The following is a 17,758-nucleotide window of genomic DNA, read 5'->3' as shown; positions in this document are numbered from 1 at the left end:
GGTCTCTCTCCAAGCTTGGTAGTGTTCGGGTAGGTCATCAAACTTTGTCAATCCTGAGGACACCAGCTGATTGAGCTGCCTGTGGGTAATGATGCAGGGCATGGTGGGTGACATAGTCATGCGTTCTTTTTAGTGCACTCTGTTGAAGTGGCAAGAACTCAGGTTCTTCAATATGGTCCGAGCCATCCATATCTGCAGCTGCTCTCTCCAGCACTACAGCTTCTACATGGGCAACTTCAGCTTCTCGTTGTAGGTTGATGAAGTCAATTCTGGCTTCCAGCTTGGCTTTCTCAATTTTGAGTTCACTCTCCTTTTCTGTGAAGGTCAGCCTGATTTTTGCCGCCTCTGCTTTAGCACGGGCCCTTGCTGCTTCTAAGCTGACTCTAGAGCTCGTCGATGAGCGTGAAGAGCTAGCTTTTCTGGAGCGATGGTGAGACAGGCTCGTAACTGTTTCAACACCATCTTGTGAGCATTTCACTTTGCCTTCATCCGGAGCATCTACTGACCTAGTAGTTTCCATGGCGATGAAGTGCAGTGTAGCTTGTCTATCCAAAAATCCTCCTTAAAATCCCACGGTAGGTGATCATCCTTTTACTGTGCTGTCCTCACTAAAGTTGTTTTAGTAAAACGTAGTTTTCAGCTATACAGCCAGCTTGACAATATATTTCCCAGCACCGTATCCTCCAAGGAACAGACAGGTTGTTGTATTTGCAAGGTTTAATGGTGGAAAATATGTAATCATTTTGTAAAACTGAAAAAGAGCACAAACAATACAAAATGTAAGTGCCTTTGTAAGTACTTAATAATAGCTAGTACATCAGTATAAATGCTGCTAACAGAAACCAAAGAAATATGAATATAAACATGTTAATATAACTGTAAATAGCAACACATTTACGGATGAAGCCGATTTTGTGGACTTCTAGGCACAGGATTATATGGATTGAACACTGAGATGCTCAGTCAATGAGTCCATGGGCACACGGCACTTCCTGAACATCACTTCCTGTTACTCTGACTATTTACACTTCGCTCACTTCCTGTTCAGTGCAGCTATTCACAATCGCCACTAGGTGTTGCTAAAGGACATATAAAATAACCAATACATTGAATACAATACAATAATGTTTCCATGGATTCAGTAAGTTTATATTAGTCTATAATATTTAACATGTAGTCAACGTGTCTCGATTAACAGAGTCTGACTGATCAGATGTTAAGTGTTGTGAAGTATCACCAGCTGGAGGTATTGATGTGTGACAAACAATAACTAACATCCTGCTTTACAACACATGTCCTCTCCGTTTTACTCCACAGCTGTTTGTAGCATTCTCTACCTGTAAATGTCAAGTTAGTCATTGAGCATTGATTGATGATCAGTAGTTGATACTCCCTCAGCTGCACAGAGCAGGTCCAGCAGACAGACAGCAGGATGAAGTCGGTGTGCTGAGGCAGCAGGAACACGATGTTGTCGCCACAGTTGGCCGGTCAGAATAATCAGGATAAATGTCTTGATGGTGTTTCAGTCTCCAGCTGAACAGAACGACCTCTGAACAGCAGCATGAAGCCCGAAGCCTGAAGCATGAAGCCTGAAGCCTGAAGCGTGAAGCATGAAACATGAAGCCTGAAGCATGAAGCCTGAAGCATGAAACATGAAGCCTGAAGCATGAAGCATGAAACATGAAGCCTGAAGCCTGAAGCATGAAACATGAAGCCTGAAGCATGAAGCCTGAAGCATGAAACATGAAGCCTGAAACATGAAGCATGAAACATGAAGCATGAAGCCTGAAGCATGAAACATGAAGCCTGAAGCCTGAAGCATGAAGCCTGACGCCTGAAGCATGAAACATGAAGCCTGAAGCCTGAAGCATGAAACATGAAACATGAAGCCTGAAGCGTGAAGCCTGAAGCATGAAACATGAAGCCTGAAGCATGAAGCATGAAACATGAAGCCTGAAGCATGAAGCCTGAAGCATGAAACATGAAGCCTGAAACATGAAGCATGAAACATGAAGCATGAAACATGAAGCATGAAACATGAAGCATGAAACATGAAGCATGAAGCCTGAAGCATGAAACATGAAGCATGAAACATGAAGCCTGAAGCATGAAACATGAAGCATGAAACATGAAGCATGAAACATGAAGCATGAAACATGAAGCATGAAGCCTGAAGCCTGAAGCATGAAGCCTGAAGCATGAAGCATGAAACATGAAGCCTGAAGCGTGAAGCCTGAAGCATGAAACATGAAGCCTGAAGCATGAAGCCTGAAGCATGAAGCCTGAAGCATCAAACATGAAGCCTGAAGCATGAAGCCTGAAGCATGAAGCCTGAAGCATGAAACATGAAGCCTGAAGCATGAAGCCTGAAGCATGAAACATGAAGCATGAAATATGAAGCCTGAAGCATGAAACATGAAGCATGAAACATGAAGCCTGAAGCATGAAGCCTGAAGCATGAAGTCTGAAGCATGAAACATGAAGCCTGAAGCATGAAACATGAAGCATGAAGCCTGAAGCATGAAACATGAAGCATGAAGCCTGAAGCATGAAGCATGAAACATGAAGCATGAAGCCTGAAGCCTGAAGCATGAAACATGAAGCATGAAGCATGAAACATGAAGCATGAAGCCTGAAGCATGAAGCATGAAACATGAAGCATGAAGCATGAAGCCTGAAGCATGAAACATGAAGCCTGAAGCATGAAACATGAAGCATGAAGCCTGAAGCATGAAGCCTGAAGCCTGAAGCATGAAACATGAAGCATGAAGCCTGAAGCATGAAACATGAAGCATGAAGCCCGAAGCCCGAAACCCGAAACCCCGAAGCCTGAAGCATAAAGCCTGAAGCATGAAGCCTGAAATATGAAGTCTGAAGCATGAGACATGAAGCATGAAGCATGAAGCATGAAGCTTGAAGCCTGAAGCCTGAAACCTGAAGCATGGAGCATGAAGCATGAATCCTGAATCCTGAACCCTGAAGCCTGAAACCTGAAGCATGAAGCATGAATCCTGAAACCTGAAGCCTGAAGCCTGAAACCTGAACCCTGAAGCCTGAAGCCTGAAGCATGAAGCATGAAGCCTGAAACCTGAAGCCTGAAGCATGAATCCTGAAGCCTGAAACCTGAAGCCTGTTAGTTTTATGGGAACAAAATCAGGAGACTGTGATGTTTCAGTGAAGCAGCTGTTGTGAAGTGAGCTCATACTGAACGTTGAGACTAACGTTTATAGAATAGAGACTGAAGCTCTTCTTTATCTGCTGCTCCGACCACAACACAGGACGGTGTTTTATTGTTTAGTTTCTGAAAGGAAGATTGTGGTTTTTCTTTATTCAAAAGTGACTTTGAACTGAAACCACAGTAACTTGTTGAAGTCGCTCATTAACTTCAGATCAACAGATTGAAATACATATTTTACACAGAATGAGGTCTGTGTCATTTTTAACCCAGAAGGACCCACGGTGACACTTTAAATATCCTGGAAAGTTCCTTTCATCTTTGATTTTAACTCTTGAAGTCCCTAAGTGACACATACTGAACATCCTGGTGAGGTCATGTGACAGTGAGGTCATTTGTGTACCAATGACATCACTTCCAAAATGGCTGCCTGGCTGGTCAGCACATGTGGCAGAACGAGCTAATTTCAAAAAGCTTGTTTTTCTTGCTAAAGGTAAGTTTCAACACATTTAACAATTCTAATGCTTTGATAACATGTCCTACATTACATCTAAACTGTTCTAACCATGTTTATCAAACTCATACTATATATAACTATATATAAATTTATATTAATATATATAAAGTTATGAAAATACTGATGTGACAGATATGTCTTATAATTGTCTCAGAAAACAAAGTGACATATTTTTCACAATAAGACAAATAGTAATGAGCTGTTCAATTGATTTACCTGATTCAAATATTTTAGTTAAAATATGTTCTGTTGCTGAATTCAAAAGACATTTAAACTAAAAAAATTCAAATTTTTTAAATTATTATTAAAATTAATTATGACAAAATGAAAGTAAAAATGTATATCAGTAAATAAAACACACAAACAAACTAGATTTAACTCCTATTTTGGTCCTATTTCAAGGTAATTTAATTATTTATTTTGCAGTATTGATCAGAATGAACGACAGTGTTCAGGATGAAGATCATAAAGAAGACATTTCTGTCTTGTAAAACAAATCTGAAAAAAATGTTTTGATTAAATCTAACCAGAAAGATTATACTTTTGATATGTGTTGTGGAAATGCAAATAAAAAGGCAAATGTTTGTTACCAATCAAAAATAGGTTAAATGACCTTTTAAAATGAGGAAAACATTGATACGTAAACGCCCATTGTGACATATATGTAACATTCCAGATCTTTGGCACTAGGGGGCAGTATTTGCTTTATTTAGTCTGTTTTCTTCTAGATCTTTAGTGTGTATTTAGCGTCTTAATATAAAACAGTATTCTGTCTGTTTTTTGGAGAACGTTTAAAGGAACCATGAATCAGTAGAAGAGTGTGTTCAGAGGAGAGTTGAGATGTTCCAGATGAACCTGGATCAGTTTAAGAAGCTTCATGGAGAAACAGAAACATCTTTTATTTATTTATTTATTTATTTCTAATCTAGCCTGAAAACCTTTTTTCTCTTGAATGAGTGAAAAGGAAAAGAGAGATTTATCAAAGCCAAAGTTTACAGGTGAGACGACAGAGAGCCCTTCCATCAACTGAACTACAGTCTACTGTGATTGTCATTATGCACCAGAACGAGTCACGACACCAGAAGAAGAAACCGAACACAGCTAGGAGCCATTTACAACATGCACTTCATTAACACATTGCATAGCTCTTCACTGTTTGTTTGCCCTTTAAAACTGTGCTTTTTGAAGAGAATCCCGTCGGTGGATCCGGCCTTTTCTGCAAAAGCACAGAAGTCAGAAAAGCCCTGTTTGCTTTGCAGCGTCTCCCAAAGCGTCTCCGAGGAGCGAGATGGTCCAGAGGAGACGTCGGAGATGCTCTCTCTCGGTATAAAATTAGCCCCGTCGTAGTTTCATCGCTCCACAACACCGTCTTTTAAAGAGAAGGTTTTCATGCAGTAACTACTTTCCCTCTGAAACGTGTCTTCTGTGAGTCCAGACCAGAAGAAGACTCTCCGCCGGCGATAGAAAGGTCAGGCACTGAGTCGAGGTGGGTCAGAGGGTTTCAGGAGGAGACGTTGTGTCCTCTGAAGAGTCTCATATTCGTACGTGGAAGTTACTGCAGACAAAAACAGAAACAGGATGAGTTTCATCTGTTGGACCACAAAGATCCTTCAGAGGGACAGATGTCTCACGTGTTTCATCGGCCAATCAAATCCCTTCAAAGATCAGCTAAAAACCCCCGTCTTTGCTGACCTCCGGTGATTTAACGTCTCACCTCACCGCTGTGATGTCACAGTGTTCTGGAGCGTATACTGTGACATCACTGGTGGGTGTGGTTTAAATGTGAAACACTGATCACATCCGTCAGTGATGCAGAGAAATGGTGATTTGTGGTCAAGATATTGTTGTCGTAGAATCAAAACCTGTGCCTCTTAGTGCATGTTGGTGTACGTTAGTGCATGTGAGCGTGTCTTTTAGTGCACGTTAGTGCATGTGAGCGTGCCTTTTAGTGCTTTGTTGTTGTTGTTAGCATCATTAGCTACTAGCTTGTAGGCTCACCGTCGCCATGTTGAGAGCCGTTGGAGGCAATTGCTCTGAGTTCTGTACTGAGCAACTTTTTTTTTTTAAAGAGCTTCCTGACAGAAGTTTGATCGACCAATCACGGCGCATTATTGATGAGAGAGAGATTAATAAAGACAGCAGAGTCCTGGTACCTGAGGAAGTCCGGAGCCTTTGAGACCATGTTCTCGAAGTCGGAGAAGGAGAGCTTGCTGTCCCCGTCCAGGTCGGCCTCCTCCATGGACTTATCACAGACCAGAGAGACCTCCTCGGGGGTCAGGTCTCCTTTGGTCAGCTTGTTCAGGGTCTTCTTCAGGTCCTCCTTACAGATGAAGTTGTCCCTGTTAAAGTCTGGACCACAACCACAAGATCACACTAAGGACACTGAGGACTCTGTCTGCCTGTCTACCTTCCTCTCCTCCATCTTACCGTAAATCCTGAAGGCGTAGATGGTCTTGAGCTCTCTGGGTGAAGTTTCACAGAGTGCAGAAAACATGTCGACGAAGTCGTTGAAGCTGAGGTTCCCGTGTCCGTCCTCGGAGAACGTCTCTACGATTCTGTCTCTGAACGGGTTCTCCTGTCACACAGGTGAAGGATCACAGGTGAAGGATCACAGGTGAAGGATCACAGGTGAAGGATCACAGGTGTAAAGAGGACTACCTACCTTGAGCTCCGGCATGGTGACGATGAGCGTCAGAGGAACCCTGATGTCGGGGTTGTTGGTGTAATCCAGCGGAACTAGATGAGGAGCGAGTTCACGATATCGACCGTGTAACCTGAAACATACGAGTCATGTGACACGATAAAACATCTCAGCTACCAATGAAAACTCATGTTCCCCTGAGGATTAACCATTATAACTTTATTGATACTTTGTTTATTTAAAATCACAGATTTATGTTTTAATGTTTTAGTTTGTTTAAAATCACATGTTTTATCTCCGCATTAAAGTGGGCGGGGCTTAGGTAAAAAAGGTGATGTCACTAATCTGATTATTATTATTCATTTAAACATATATTTTTATTGAGAAATTAGAAGAAAACATGTTTACGGAAGCTTTACATTTCTCTATAAAGCTTCTAAACTCTGGAGCTTCAACATAAAACAGCTGATTATTATTAGATATATAATATATAATGTGTAGCCCCGCCCCCTCACTCAAAGGTGATAAAGGTGTGTTGTGGTTGTTGTTGTTTGTTTCCCGGTAAACTCACCGCTGGATCTCCTTCCTGGTGAAAAAGGTGCAGTCCTGTAAACACACGCACACACACACACAGAGTCACAGACCCGGTGCTGGTCCCCAGGGGAGGATCCGCTTACACCCCGTCACTCAGCGTCACGTGATGCAGAGAGAGAGGCGGCTCAGCCAATCACAGGCCTGCCTGCTCCTCCGTCTTAATTAAGGAGATGATGGATGTGTGGAGGAATCTGCTTCATGCTGTGTTGTTATTACAGTATAATAACAACAATAACAACAACAATAATGAAGATATTAATAATAATAATGATGGTTATGGACCAGGTCCAGACCTGAAACGCCTCCAGCTGCTCCTCCGTGAAGGTTGTCTGCTTGTTGCCCATCCTGCTCCTCTCCCATCACATCTCAGGTCCGTCTGAGCTCATTCAGGACCACATGGTGCATCCGGTCCAGCAGGAGACCCGGTCTATGCATTCATGCTCCTGATCCGGGCTCAGTATAGTTCTGGTCTCAGCTGCAGAGGAGAAGGTGATTTTTACGCCTCACCGGTGCGGGGGTGGGGGGGGGGGGGTGGTGGTGATGGGGGGGGGGGGGGGGGGGGGGGGGGCGGTGCGGGTATCACCGTGATGCGTTCAAGGGCTGCTCGGAAAACACAATGATGAGAGTTACAGACCTTTATACATGACCGTGTTTATGAAGTGTTAAAATATAACAAATGAGTAAGAAATACATGTTGAACAGTTCACATGATAATAATAATAATAATAATGATGATAATAATAATAATAATAATAATAATGATAATAATAATAATAATAATAATAATAATAATGATAATAATAACAATAGTAATTATGATAATAATGATGATAATAATAATAATAATAATAATAATGATGATAATAATAATAATGTTAATAATGATAATAATACAAATAAAATAGTAATGGTAATAATAATAATAATACAAATTAAATAATAATGATAGTGACAATGGTAATAATAATAATAATAATAATAATAATAATAAAAAGAAAATAATAATAATGATAAAAAGAAAATAATAATAATATAAAATAATAATAATGATACAAATGATAATAATAATGATAACTATTTTTATAACAGTTGTAATCATTTTATCATATAATTATTAAGTTTATTATTATTCATTTATAGCAGCTTATATTTCTAAATGTACTTTTGTGAGTGAAAGACTTTTATTTTGTAATCTAACTTCTCAGGACGGTGACGTCACTAAGTCCCGCCCTTGCGCATTCTGGCCAATCACAGCAGTTTACCTGAATAATACAGAAGAACCTGGACGCATCATGTCATGTTGTTATTTAACCATCACGTGACCGAATCTGTGAGGACAATAACAACAACAAATAAATAAATAAATAAATATGAACTGTGAAGCTTCTCAAAACTCAGATTATTTTATTATATTTTATTCTTTATTGGTCCCTCGGAGGCTCTTTGAGGAACAGTTCATTCACACATGAAACTATTTGAAAAACAAATATCGCTTCATGTTCTCACTGATTAATCAACAATTACACTTCAGGTTAAACTTTACCAGAGATTTACAACAAATAAATGAAACTCAAGTTAACAGAAAACAAAGAAAAAGAAAAAGAAAAAGTAAAAGAAATCAGTCTTTTGTGAATCATAATCACATTATTTGGGTTCAGTTTCACACAGAAACAGAAAGAGAGCTAGACGGATAAAAGTGAAGAAGAGAATGTTATGAACACAAGTAGTGAAAAACAACAATGTATATCAATAAATATACATATATAATATATATTTGTATATATATAATATATATTTATATATTTATATATATTATATATATATATATGAATATAAGAATGACTAAACTCCATCCATCCATCTATCTTTCTATCCATCTGTCTGTCTCTCTCTCTGTCTATAACGTGGTGGTGGAGAAATCGCTCAGAGTATGCCCTCCTCCTCTCTCTCTCTCTCGCTCTCTCTCTCCTAACAGAGGATCTTTGTCTCCTGCTCGTCCTCCCCTCAGAGTGAGCCCTCCTCGTGCTGTTCTCCTCCAATCAGAGGATCTTTGATCACTAATCAAGCAGCAGGATGGCAGGCAGCGCGTGGAGGTCAATGGTGAGAAAATAAGCGTCATAAACCACTGAGAGTCAGAGAGGACGTTATAAGCAGAGACGAGTAGTTTATTACGTGAGAGTAGAAGGTTCACGGTGTCTCTACGGTGTTAACGGAGACTTTAGTACGCTATCCGTTAGCATGCTAGCATGCTAGCTAGGTGTGTGTCCTTCAGCGGGATGACACTCACTGTAGCTAGCTCAGCATGTTAGCATGGTGTGTGTGTCCTTCACACAGTAGCTGAAGCTAGCTGAGCTAACGATAGCTAGCTAGCTGAGCTAACGGCTCAAAACCAAACTGTTTAAAAATGTACCAGTTTAAGGTCAGCTTGCATGTTGGGCTGAATCCACAGCTCGCAGAGAAGAAGCGAAGAACTCTTAAAGAAGAAGAGGTTGTGTTGTTTAATTCGGCATACATATATAAACTCCACCATAGAGTTGTATGGCAGTAAAGATGTAGTTGATTTGAAACGATTCTGTAATAAACTCACATTCACTTAGTCAAATAAAACCCCAAACTATATGATTATCATGTGACTCTTATCAGGTTTAATGCATTTAAATAAGCATAAATACAAGATTATTATTCTCCAAATGTTATGTTGATAATAACTTGATTTATTGGTAGAGGTTATTGGAATTAAAGCTATAACTTTTATGAATAAATTAGGGTGAAATTAAGAGTTTTAAGGTTGGTGAGAATGTAATAATTGTATATAATAGTATATAATATGTATAGCTATGTGATGAATGAGGAGCAGCTGTTTAACGTGACCTTCATGTCTCTCAGCTGTCTCAGGTGGTGGGGGGGGCAACAAGGAGACACACTCTGTCCTCAGCTTCCTTCTCCAGAGGGGTGAGGAGACACACACACACACACACTAACACAGTGATTTTCAACCGCTGTGCTGTGAGAGATCGTCAGCTGTGCCGTGGGAAAATGTCCAATAAAATATTATTTATTTGCTGCAAATACGTTGCCATTGTTGAGCGTCTGAGCTGCAACATAGTGTCTGACTCAGTAATAAATACTTCCATGCCAGTGGGGGGCAGTAGGTAGCGCAGTAATGACGTGTAGGACAGTAGAATGAAATGATGGGAGAAGTTGCGGTGACAAGACAAACAGCGATGGAGAAATATTTGGAAAGGAAAAATGTAGACTCTGAACTGGGCCCTGGACAACAAAACCCAGATGAAAAGCCTATAAGGATCAACACATTTAGAGACTTGTCATTAAATTGTCAGCATATATCCGGCCCTCGGTACAACGGCCCGCCAGAAAATATCATGTTTATCAGAACTGTCCCGCCACCACAGAGCTCCGGGAAGAAAAGTGGCGATGTGAGCTGGCTTTATGTGCAACATAACGAAGCATCTCACTGCGCTAAACCTGCAGCTTCAGGGACGGGGACGTGTGATCACTAGGGGTGGGAATCACCAGAGGTCCCGCGATACGATATTATCATGATACTGCGATATTATCACGATACTGCGATATTCTGAGTATTGCGATTTATTACTTTTTTCAACTTCAAATTATGTCCCCAAAGGAAAACTGTGTCAACATGTTTTATCTAATAAGATAAAGTTTTCAGTCTGTTCATCTCACTTCAATCATTTTTATTGCAGCAGAATATGATTGTCAAGCAGACAGACTGACCAACAATGTCATAAATGTTGCATGAACCTGACAAACTGAACTGTTTGTATTACTACATAGTCCAACTTAACTACAGTGCATCCGGAAAGTATTCACAGCGCTTCACTTTTTCCACATTTTGTTATGTTACAGCGTTATTCCAAAATGGATTAAATTCATTATTTTCCTACATGTACATGTTATGTTTTCGTTCTTTATTTTTAATAGATTTGCAAAAATTTGCAAAAAACAGTTTTCACTTTGTCATTGTGGGTTGTTGTGTATAGAATGTTGAGGAAAATAATGAATTTAATCCATTTTGGAATAAGGCTGTAACATAACAAAATGTGGAAAAAGTGAAGCGCTGTGAATACTTTCCGGGTGCACTGTAAATGCAAACGTGTGGACTCAGTATATGAACTATAACTTATATAAGTAGGATATTAGAGTTGTATAACTCAGTATAACTTGCGATGCGTGGACGTCGAGGGCAGAGAGACAGTTATGCGCTGCACTCTCCCCATGAGCCTGGCTGCTGTTGGCAGATGTAACCCTGTTGTGAGGCCAGATGTCTCTCTTTGTTTTGACCAACTTCCTACCAATCACGCTGACCCGGGACCTTTCCTGACCTCACCAGAAAACAACTCTGCACCATCTGGTGGACTGAAAAAGCAATCGATTTGATTTTTCAAAAAATGTTTAAAAAAATGTTTTTATAGTTTATATAATAAAAGATCGATACTTGGCGTCCGTGTATCGATACAATATCGCCACGCAAAATATCGCGATACTATGCTGTATTGATTTTTTACAGACATGTATGATCACACATGTCTGTGATCACAGACATGTGTGATCATACATGTCTGTGATCACAGACATGTGTGACGCAGTGAGAGCTTTCCAGGCCAAGCTGCGCCTCTGGGAGACTCAGATGCAGAAAGGAAACTTGGGTCACTGTCCGTGTTTCCAAACCGTGTCTCCACCGCTGTGTTCCCGACTGCGCATTTTGCTGATAAACTGGGTGCACTTGGTACAGAGTTCACTCTGCGATTTGCCGACTTTGCAGCTCAGACATTTAAATCTGAACTGCTCAGCAATCCGTTTGCAGTTGAGGTGTAAAGAGCACCTGTGGAGCTGATAGACCTCCAGTGTAATGACACTCAAGGTAAAGTGTGACTCTGAGGGCGCTGCACAGTTTACAAGCTTCACCCCGAAACGATGCCTTAACTCCGCCTCCATGCTGCTCAAATGCTCTGCATGTTTGGAAGCACATACCTGTACCTGTGTGAGCAGCTGTTCTCTGTGATGAAGATGAACACAAACCCACACAGGAGTCTCACTGATGCACCTTCACTCCATCCTGAGGGTTTCCACAGAACCTAACCCCAGATATTAATGAACTGGCAGCCAAGAAAAGATGCCAAACATCTGGCTCTGGTACGTATGCATAAAATAATGTAGCCTACCTCAACATGTATTCTTTTTGCACTTTGTCCAATATCCCTTCTATCCTGTTTATTACACGGTGACTCTATTTGGCCCTCAACGTAGTCCCTCCCTGTGTGATTGAGTTTGACACCCTGCATATACAGTATGCTGTATTGTGCTAAAAGGTGTCATTTTGTAACCTTTTTGGTTGTTGGTGTGCCGCGACTCAGAAAAGGTTGAAACACACACACTAACACACACACACACACACTAACCACCTGTCTGTCTCTCGTCTCCACAGATGCAGACGGTCACACTGATCCCAGGTGACGGGATCGGACCAGAGATCTCTACGGCCGTCATGAAGATCTTTGAGGCTGCAAAGGTCAGTGACATCACACGTTGATCCAGATGTTTTCTAACGAGCAGCAGCTCATTGCTCACGTTGATCCAGATGTTTTCTAACGAGCAGCAGCAGCTCATTGCTCACATTGATCCAGATGTTTTCTAATGAGCAGCAGCTCATTGCTCACGTTGATCCAGATGTTTTCTAACGAGCAGCAGCAGCTCATTGCTCACATTGATCCAGATGTTTTCTTACGAGCAGCAGCTCATTGCTCACGTTGATCCAGATGTTTTCTAACGAGCAGCAGCAGCTCATTGCTCACGTTGATCCAGATGTTTTCTAACGAGCAGCAGCAGCTCATTGCTCACGTTGATCCAGATGTTTTCTAACAAGCAGCAGCTCATTGCTCACGTTGATCCAGATGTTTATTAACGAGCAGCAGCTCATTGCTCACGTTGATCCAGATGTTTTCTAATGAGCAGCAGCAGCTCATTGCTCACGTTGATCCAGATGTTTTCTAACGAGCAGCAGCAGCTCATTGCTCACGTTGATGCAGATGTTTTCTAACGAGCAGCAGCAGCTCATTGCTCACCTTGATCCAGATGTTTTCTTACGAGCAGCAGCAGCTCATTGCTCACCTTGATCCAGATGTTTTCTAACTAGCAGCAGCAGCTCATTGCTCACCTTGATCCAGATGTTTTCTTACGAGCAGCAGCAGCTCATTGCTCACCTTGATCCAGATGTTTTCTAACTAGCAGCAGCAGCTCATTGCTCACCTTGATCCAGATGTTTTCTTACGAGCAGCAGCAGCTCATTGCTCACCTTGATCCAGATGTTTTCTTACGAGCAGCAGCAGCTCATTGCTCACCTTGATCCAGATGTTTTCTAACTAGCAGCAGCAGCTCATTGCTCACCTTGATCCAGATGTTTTCTTACGAGCAGCAGCAGCTCATTGCTCACCTTGATCCAGATGTTTTCTTACGAGCAGCAGCAGCTCATTGCTCACCTTGATCCAGATGTTTTCTTACGAGCAGCAGCAGCTCATTGCTCACCTTGATCCAGATGTTTTCTAACTAGCAGCAGCAGCTCATTGCTCACCTTGATCCAGATGTTTTCTTACGAGCAGCAGCAGCTCATTGCTCACCTTGATCCAGATGTTTTCTTACGAGCAGCAGCAGCTCATTGCTCACCTTGATCCAGATGTTTTCTTACGAGCAGCAGCAGCTCATTGCTCACCTTGTTTTACCTTCAGGCTCCGATCAGCTGGGAGGAGAGGAACGTGACGGCCATTAAAGGACCGGGTGGAAGATGGATGATCCCTCCTGATGCTAAAGAGTCTATGGACCGCAGCAAGATCGGCCTGAAGGGTGAGCAACATCTGGACTACAACATACAGATGTTCTATCTAGGTTAACGCTTAAGTCAGAATAAACAACCAAAACAAGGCAACCGTCCATGTGACAACAAATCTGTTAACAGTTCAATATTTATAGCATATAAAGCCTCTATTTCTTTTTCATATATATATATATATATATAATATATATTTATATTAGTGCTGGGCAAGTTAACGCGTTAATTTCGCGTTAACACATTCATTAATTAACGCGCGATAATTATTTTATCGCGCTTTAACGCATTTTTTTAAATTTATTATAATTTTATTTTATTTATTTTTTTATTTTATTGAAAGACAAGAGACAATACATATACATAACAACAAGAGGATGACAAGAACAGTGGGATAAAAGCCAGCAAACATCCTATCGTCAGTAATTTTAGTGCACCTATATGCTGACATTCACGGTAAACGCATTTAAACGGCACAGATCGGGAGCGAGCGAAGGACTTTGAAAGTTAGCGGAAAGATTAACGTGAGACAACATCCGGTTTCTTCAGACAAACATCCGGTTTTCAGAATAAGATGCCAACAAAGTATGAATTATATTCACATTAAGTATAAAACATGCTACCTGCATCTCGTGAACCAAATGTTATTGCCCTTTTGTTCATACAGCAGTACTTTTAAAATAAAAGTGTGCAATACACTACTTTTGAATTCATTATTGACCTTTGCCATAACAATGACATTAATCGCAAAAAATCCATGCGATTAATCGCGATTAAATATTTTAATCGTTGCCCAGCACTAATATAGTGCTATATATATATATATATATATTTATATATTTAAATAGATAACCTCTGATCTTTACACTCGGTCAAATGAAGTCATTTTTATCTATCTATAAATAGGTTATATATTTAACTAAATATATATATATTTATATATATATTTATATTTATATATATATATATATATATTTAACTAAATATATATATATTTATATTTATATATATATATATATATTTAACTAAATATATATATATTTATATATATATTTATATTTATATATATATATATATATTTAACTAAATATATATATATTTATATATATATTTATATTTATATATATATATATATATTTAACTAAATATATATATATTTATATATATATTTATATTTATATTTATATATATATATATATATACAGCGGGTAAAATAAGTATTGAACACGTCACCATTTTCCTCAGTAAATATATTTCTAAAGGTGCTGTTGACATGACATTTTCACCAGATGTCGGTAACAACCCAAGTAATCCATACATACAAAGAAATCTTAACAAATATGTTCAGAAATTAAGTTATTTGTAATAAAATGGAATGACACAGGGAAAAAGTATTGAACACGCGTACTGAAATGTATTTAATACTTGGTACAAAAGCCTTTGTTGGTAATGATGCTTCCTGTGTGGAGAAACTAGGCGCATGCATTGCTCAGGTGTGGTTTTGGCCCATTCTTCCACACAAACAGTCTTCAAATCTTCAAGGTTCCGTGGGCCTCTTCTGTGAACTCTGATCTTTAGTTCTTTCATAGATTTTCTATTGGATTCAAGTCAGCTGATCATCTGGGCCATTCTAGCAGCTTTATTTTATTTATCTGAAACCAGTTGAGAGTTTCCTTGGCTGTGTGAAATGTCCACCCTCGTTTCCTCTTCATCATCCTGGTAGATGGGAGCAGATTTTTATCAAGAACATTTTTCCATTCATCCTTCCTTCAATCATATGACGTTTGCCAGAGCCGTCTGCTGAGAAACAGCCCCACACATGATGTTCCCACCTCCAAACTTCACTGTTGGTTTGGTGTTTTTGGGGTGATGTGCAGTGCCATTTGACCTCCAAACATGGTGTGTATTATGGCATCCGAAGAGTTCAATCTTGGTCTCATCTGACCAGACTATATTCTCCGTATATTTCACAGGCTTGTCTAAATGTTGTGCAGCAAACTTTAAACGAGCTTCAACATGCTTTTTCTTCAGCAGTGGAGTCTTGCGTGGTGAGCGTGCATACAGGCTACGGCGGTTGAGTGCATTACTTATTGTTTTCTTTGAAACTATTGGACCTGCTCATTCCAGGTCTTTCTGAAGCTCTCCACAAGTGGTCCTTGGCTCTTGGACGACTCTTCTGATAATTATTTTCACTCCTCTGTCAGAAATCTTGCGAGGAGAACCTGGTCGTGACCGGTTTATGGTGAAATTATGTTCTTTCCACTTCCGGATTATGGTCCCAACACTGCTCAACTGGTTTCAGATAAATAAAATAAAGCTGCTAGAATGGCCCAGATGATCAGCTGACTTGAATCCAATAGAAAATCTATGAAAGAACTAAAGATCAGAGTTCACAGAAGAGGCCCACGGAACCTTGAAGATTTGAAGACTGTTTGTGTGGAAGAATGGGCCAAAACCACACCTGAGCAATGCATGCGCCTAGTTTCTCCACACAGGAAGCATCATTACCAACAAAGGCTTTTGTACCAAGTATTAAATACATTTCAGTACGCGTGTTCAATACTTTTTCCCTGTGTCATTCCATTTTATTACAAATAACTTAATTTCTGAACATATTTGTTAGGATGTGACCGGATCAATAAAACTTAGAGTTTTAAACCTTTTAAATAAATCTTCACAGATCAATAATGATCCTCCCTGAACTGAACTGATCTCGAGTCTCTGGTGGTTCCTCTCTGAATCCAGCTCTTCTTCTTCTCCTCCAGGACCCCTGAAGACCCCCATCGCTGCAGGCCACCCCTCCATGAACCTGCTGCTGAGGAAGACCTTTGACCTGTATGCCAACGTGAGGCCTTGTATCTCCATCGAAGGCTACAAGACTCCGTACACCGACGTCAACCTGGTGACCATCCGGGAGAACACGGAGGGCGAGTACAGCGGCATCGAACACGTGGTGAGAGTCCACACTGATCGCTGATGATTCATGATCCACGTCAACAGATAGCAGCTGGTCTACAACGAGCCACCATATATCTGTTCATTTAGACTCTGACGTCTGTCAAAAATCAACATCTTTAATCAGGTTAAACTGTGGAATTAATTCACCTGTAGGTCACCTGAGGACAGGACCTGCTCCTCTTCAGGGTAAGAACTGGACCAGTACGGTCCTGATGTGGACCATTACGGTCCTGATGTGGATCAGTACAGTCCTGATGTGGACCAGTACAGTCCTGATGTGGATCAGTACAGTCCTGATGTGGATCAGTACAGTCCTGTCCTGATGTGGATTAGTACAGTCCTGATGTGGATCAATACAGTCCTGATGTGGACCAGTACAGTCCTGTCCTGATGTGGACCAGTACAGTCTGTGTTTACACTGTCAGCTCAGATCTGAATTTAAAGTCCAGAAGAAGAAAACATTCAAAACCTTTTGTTACTTCCTGTTGTCGGTGACAGGAAGTCTTTAGCCTTTAGCTTAGCATTAGCACAAAGACTGGAAACAGTGTGTGTTCAGACCAGAACCCAGTTGTTACTGGTGGGACTAGAAACCACCCACCAAAGCTAACGTCTCTTATCAAAACCTGGTTCAGTACCGACTTCTGGTTTCTGGAGGAGCTCCGTTCTGATTGGCTGTCACAGTGTCTGAACTCACCGTGAAGCTCCTCCCCATTCTGAGTCTGATTGAAACTAAACCGAAGAGTCAGTTCTGGATCTGGCAGTGGGCGTGTCCCAGTGCATGTGTGATGTCACTTCCTGTCCTCCACTCCACATGGATCCTCCTGGTGGACTCCATGAAGTCTTGTTTTCATTCCTGTTGTTCCTGGAATGAGCACTTCCTGTCTCTCTCTCCACTCGGACCCCCTTAAGGATCTGGTCTTAATGTACTCTGGTCTTACTGTCCTCTGGTCCTGGTCCCTGTAGATCGTGGAGGGTGTGGTCCAGAGCATCAAACTGATCACCGAGGACGCC

General features: G+C 40.7%; 2 protein-coding genes across 5 annotated transcripts in view; one reads left to right on the top strand and one right to left on the bottom strand.

Moving 5' to 3' along the window:
* Positions 1 to 5,225: 5,225 nt before the first annotated feature.
* Positions 5,226 to 7,271, bottom strand: LOC142940989 (calcium and integrin-binding family member 2-like). 2 transcript variants are annotated; one of them, XM_076083214.1, is made up of 6 exons: positions 7,221 to 7,271; positions 6,905 to 6,939; positions 6,355 to 6,466; positions 6,120 to 6,267; positions 5,846 to 6,041; positions 5,226 to 5,247 (listed from the first exon to the last, which is right to left on the bottom strand). In XM_076083214.1, the coding sequence occupies exons 1-6, from the start codon at positions 7,269 to 7,271 to the stop codon at positions 5,226 to 5,228; spliced, it is 564 nt and encodes a 187-aa protein (XP_075939329.1). The 2 variants fall into 2 exon arrangements, with proteins under 2 accessions (XP_075939329.1, XP_075939328.1); XM_076083213.1 differs by lacking the exon at positions 5,226 to 5,247 and having other exon boundaries at positions 5,779 to 6,041.
* Positions 7,272 to 8,968: 1,697 nt separating this feature from the next.
* Positions 8,969 to 17,758, top strand: part of LOC142940990 (isocitrate dehydrogenase [NAD] subunit alpha, mitochondrial-like) — a 13,037-nt gene continuing 4,247 nt past the window's right edge. Inside the window, exons 1-7 of one of the 3 annotated variants that reach the window (XM_076083217.1) lie at positions 8,969 to 9,027; positions 9,814 to 9,879; positions 11,997 to 12,102; positions 12,395 to 12,478; positions 13,692 to 13,806; positions 16,555 to 16,742; positions 17,711 to 17,758. The exon at positions 17,711 to 17,758 is cut by the window's right edge and continues 86 nt beyond it. In XM_076083217.1, coding sequence (XP_075939332.1) covers positions 12,061 to 12,102; positions 12,395 to 12,478; positions 13,692 to 13,806; positions 16,555 to 16,742; positions 17,711 to 17,758 — 477 coding nt within the window. In that variant the 5' untranslated portion in view covers positions 8,969 to 9,027; positions 9,814 to 9,879; positions 11,997 to 12,060. Of the gene's footprint in view, positions 9,028 to 9,813; positions 9,880 to 11,540; positions 12,103 to 12,394; positions 12,479 to 13,691; positions 13,807 to 16,554; positions 16,743 to 17,710 lie in introns of those variants that run through there. The other 2 variants (XM_076083215.1, XM_076083216.1) reach the window with 2 other exon arrangements.

The sequence above is a fragment of the Anarhichas minor genome, unplaced genomic scaffold (assembly GCF_050575085.1).
Source record: "Anarhichas minor isolate MPS153535 unplaced genomic scaffold, ASM5057508v1 ptg000123l, whole genome shotgun sequence".
Classification (NCBI taxonomy): Eukaryota; Metazoa; Chordata; class Actinopteri; order Perciformes; family Anarhichadidae; genus Anarhichas; species Anarhichas minor.
The sequence above is the reverse complement of the archived record's forward strand: the minus strand, read 5'-3'. Positions and strand labels throughout refer to the sequence as shown.